Below are 5255 nucleotides of genomic sequence, written 5' to 3' on the forward strand. Positions count from 1 at the left end.
ACAGAACTAGAACAGAACTAGAACAGAACTAGAACAGAACTAGAACAGAACTAGAACAGAACTAGAACAGAACTAGAACAGAACTAGAACAGAACTAGAACAGAACTAGAACAGAACTAGAACAGAACTAGAACAGAACTAGAACAGAACTAGAACAGAACTAGAACAGAACTAGAACAGAACTAGAACAGAACTAGAACAGAACTAGAACAGAACTAGAACAGAACTAGAACAGAACTAGAATAGAACTACAACAGAACTACAACAGAACTAGAACAGAACTATAACACGACTAGAATACAACTAGGACACAACTAGGACACAACTAGAACACAACTAGAACACAACTAGAACATAACTAGAACAGAAATAAAACGGAACTAGAACAAAACTAGAACTGAACTAGAAAAGAACTTTAAGAGAACTAGACCAGAACTAGAGCAGAACTTGAACAGAACTAAACCAGAACTGGATCAGAAATAGAACAGAAATTTCCATTCCTGATTTGTACTTATATTTTCTTGATTTTGTTCATCTCCTTTCCCTTAAGCTTTACTCCTGTTATAGACATGTTCCCCAATGTAAGATTCTCACCCAAAGTATGAATAAAAAATACAAATTTTGTTTATAACTGTCTACACGAGTATGTCTCGGAATATATTTATGTACAGTTAAACAAATACAACAACCACAAGAAACTATGCTTACTTGTTTTTCCATAAAGAACTTAAGGTGGAAAGAGTAGGAAGGAAAAAATAATTGTGGGTGTAAATGCATGTTGTTTTTACAAAAATATCATATTCGTTTTTGCTAAGAAAAAAGCAAAATAAAATAAATGTATCAATCTTGTGAGCAGCCAGCCAACAAATGTAAATACATATATTCAATAGAAAAAGCAGTAACAACGCACGGATGTAAGTAAACGTGTGTAAATGGTTTTTGCGTGCATATATTTGAGGTATTTGTAAAGGTAAAGAAAAGATTTAAAGGATTTTCTTGATTGTGGTCATACAAACATCTGGAAAATTATACGCAGACACATACATACATACATACATACATAAAATAAAATTAATGTGGGAAGAAGGTAGATAGAGGAGTTCTATTGCCACAAAATCTTTAGTATTAAATTTTAACATACTTTGACTTGCATGCCGTGTAAATAAATTCTGGATACAATTTTTAACATGCATGCAAATGTTATGTTTCAATTTATGTTTTTGGAAAATAATGAATTGGAAATGATATGAAAAGGAACTGACGTAGTACTGAACTAAAACTGAAATAGAACTTAAATGGTACTGAACAAGAACTTAATTGGAACTGATCTAGAATTGATTTATAATTAAACTAGAATTGATTTATAACTGAACTGGAATTGAAGTGGATCTGAAGAAGAACTGAAGTAGAACAGAACTAGAACAGAACTAGAACAGAGCTAGAACAGAACTAGAACAGAACTAGAACAGAACTAGAACAGAACTAGAACAGAACTAGAACAGAACTAGAACAGAACTAGAAAGGAACTAGAACAGAAGTAGAACAGAACTAGAACAGAACAGAATTAGAACAGTACAGAACTAGAACAGTACAGAACTAGAACAGAACTAGAACAGTACTAGAACAGAACTAGAACAGAACTACAACAGAACTACAACAGAACTAGAACAGAACTAGAAAAGAACTAGAACAGAACTAGAACAGAACTAGAACAGAACTAGAACAGAACTAGAACAGAACTAGAACAGAACTAGAACAGAACTAGAACAGTACTAGAACAGAACTAGAACAGAACTAGAACAGAACTAGAATAGAACTAGAACAGAACTAGAACAGAACTAGAACAGAACTAGAGCAGAACTAAAACAGAACTAGAACAGAACTAGAACTAGCACTGAACTAGAACTGAAGTGGAACAAGAATTAAGCCATAAACGTCGTTATCTTAAAAACTACTTTAATATTTTTTTCATAATTATAAATTTTATACTATTATAACTATTAAAGTATAATTTTATAACCACCACAATAATTTCTTATCTAAATTATTAAATTACACTTTTAGAATGGCTTCTAAATATGCTTTTGTTACATTTAACAACATTTAATTGTGTTCATTGTGATAATGTGTTTTATCTATTTTTATCTCCTCATTATTCTGTCATTATAATTAAATAATAAACATTTATCTGTGATTGAATAAAATTTTATAATATTTCTGGTATTTTTTTTTTTAAATAGCAGTAGTTCTAAAAATAATATAAACTTTAATTTAATTACGGGTTTATATAAAAGCAACTTGACATACAAACATACTAAATTTAGTTTTCTAAATTATAATAATATTTTTATATAGCACTACAAAGGTGTTTAGTTAATATATATTGCCTTCATTTTACGGTTCTAAGGTATTTTTTATTTACTCTTTTTATATTAGAATTCGTGATTTTCTATTTTTTTTGCATTTTGTCAAAAATAATTTTTTCTTCCGTCACGAATTGTTCAAATATTTTAATCCGTTTTATTTTGTTAACACCCCAACTGTTAAGAAAAAATTAATTTTAGTTTTATTTTTTTTCGTTTAAATTAAAAACTAAATATGCAATTATACAAATTACAGTTAGCAAAATCTTCTCACATATTTTATATATTTAATGGAATTTTTATTTTAATCCAACTTTTTATACGACATAGAAGGTCACATTCGATTTAACCCATTTAAAATAATTCTAGTATTTTTCTCCTTTTTTATTTAATTCGATTTATTTGGTTTATTGTAATACTACACCTTTTCATATGTATTTTATAATTATTTCTATATTCTATATTTATATGGCATTGTATGTAAATACCAATATTACAATTAAATTTGATTTTTTTAGTTTAACAACTTATTACACATACTCATTGCATACAATAAAAATATAAATATATACTAAAATATTTTAATAAATTTTTACAGTTTTATATGTAAATGGAAGCCATATTTGCCAAAAAGTTTAACTTATATTTTAGAAAAATGTAAAAACTAGAACTGAACTAAAACTGAACTAAACTAGAACTGAACTAGAACTGAACTAAAACTAAACTAGAACTGAACTAGAACTGAACTAGAACTGAACTAGAACTGAACTAGACTGAACTAGAACTGAACTAGAACTGAACTAGAATTGAACTAGAACTAAACTAGAACTGAACTAGAATTGAACTAGAACTGAACTAGAACTGAACTAGAACTAAACTAGAACTAGAACTGAACCAGAACTGAACTAGAACTGAACTTGAACTGAACTAGAACTGAACTAGAACTGAACTAGAACTGAACTAGAACTGAACTAGAACTGAACTAGAACTGAACTAGAACTGGACTAGAACTGAACTAGAACTGAACTAGAACTGAACTAGAACTGAACTAGAACTGAACTAGAATTGAACTATAACTGAACTAGAACTGAACTAGAAATGAACTAGAACTGAACTAGAAATGAACTAGAAGTGAACTAGAACTGAACTAGAACTGAACTAGAACTGAACTAGAACTGAACTAGAACTGAACTAGAACTGAACTAGAACTGAACTAGAACTGAACTAGAACTGAACTAGAACTGAACTAGAACTGAACTAGAACTGAACTAGAACTGAACTAGAACTGAACTAGAACTGAACTAGAACTGAACTAGAACTGAACTAGAACTGAACTAGAACTGAACTAGAACTGAACTAGAACTGAACTAGAACTGAACTAGAACTGAACTAGAACTAAACTAGAACTGAATTAGAACTGAACTAGAACTGAACTAGAACTGAACTAGAACTGAACTAGAACTGAACTAGAACTGATCTAGAACTGAACTAGAACTGAACTGTAACTTAACTATAACTGAACTATAACTGATCTAGAACTGAACTAGAACTGAACTAGAACTGAACTATAATTGAACTGTAACTGAACTATAACTAACTAGAACTGATCTAGAACTGAACTAGAACTGATCTAGAACTGAACTAGAACTGAACTAGAACTGAACTAGAACTGAACTAGAACTGAACTAGAACTGAACTAGAACTGAACTAGAACGGAACTAGAACTGAACTAGAACTGAACTATAACTGAACTAGAACTGTACTAAAACTGAACTAGAAATGTGTTACCAATTGAATTTCAATTCAAGCGTTTTTACCATAAAATTTAAAATAAACCTGTTTAGACTTTATTCTAAATTGAAATGAAAATCCCACCTAAAATAAAACAGAAATAAAATGAATAAATAAATATGCAAGTGAATGAATGAATGGTGCTGTACTTCTAACTCAATTTTCTTGGCATTAATTTTACGAGTTGTAGACATTTCTTTCAGTACTGTTTTGCTTTTACTTCAGTTATAGTGTTTTTACATTCTTTATTTTTTTTTTATTTGTTACATTATTTTTTATGATTTTTTTTCTTATTTAAAAAAGAGAAAAACACATTCACTAGAATTGAAGTACATATATAAAAAAAAAAAATAATGATAAGATTACTTAGCAAGTGTAAAAAGATGGAGGATTTTTTTTCACCAACCATTAGTGGACCCCTGTATTGTAGATGATTTTTAACATTGTTTTAGAAAAAAAAAAAACACTTGTCACCCAGAAGGTGGTTAATGACACACACTTGATTTTCAGTTTGTTTTTCTTTTTCTTGCATTTCATTCAGTTTTTCTTCTTAAAGACAGCCAAGCATTAGCAGCTTCAAAATTTATCATCCCAAACTGTTTCAATCGCCCCCATTCTGTTTAGTATCTTGTCTACTTAATGCTGAGTTCATTTTAATGAAATAAATATCTCAAGTGGTTTATTTTCAAATCATAAATAAAAATGTATTTTATATATGAATTGTTCATCCTTGACCTTTTTTGTGTATTTTTTCTGATTTGTTATACTCTGTGGTTGTTTTTATTGTTGTCCTATTTTATTTTAAAAACTAAAGTAACATCTTGCTAAAGGGCAACACATATGGAGTGGAAAAATTATGGTTAAGAACAACAAAAATAAATTGTTTAAGTCTTAAAAAGTTTTAATTTTAAAGAAAAGTTTTAGAAACTAGAACAGAACTAGAACAGACCTAGAACAGATCTAGAACAGATCTAGAACAGATCTAGAACAGATCTAGAGCAGAACTAGAACAGAACTAGAACTGAACTAGAACAGAACTAGAACAGAACTAGAACAGAACTAGAACAGAACTAGAACAGAACTAGAACAGAACTAGAACAG

The 5255-nt window shown here is 29.3% G+C and overlaps 1 protein-coding gene across 1 annotated transcript in view; it reads left to right on the forward strand.

Moving 5' to 3' along the window:
• The first annotated feature begins 569 nt into the window (after positions 1–569).
• LOC111686305 (pleckstrin homology domain-containing family G member 5) overlaps positions 570–5255 on the forward strand; it is a 15247-nt gene continuing 10561 nt past the window's right edge. Inside the window, exon 1 of the mRNA XM_046951382.1 lies at positions 570–581. Within this exon, the coding sequence (XP_046807338.1) occupies positions 570–581 (12 nt within the window). The remainder of the gene's footprint in view (positions 582–5255) is intronic.

Source organism: Lucilia cuprina, chromosome 5 (genome assembly GCF_022045245.1).
Source record: "Lucilia cuprina isolate Lc7/37 chromosome 5, ASM2204524v1, whole genome shotgun sequence".
NCBI classification, from domain to species: domain Eukaryota; kingdom Metazoa; phylum Arthropoda; class Insecta; order Diptera; family Calliphoridae; genus Lucilia; species Lucilia cuprina.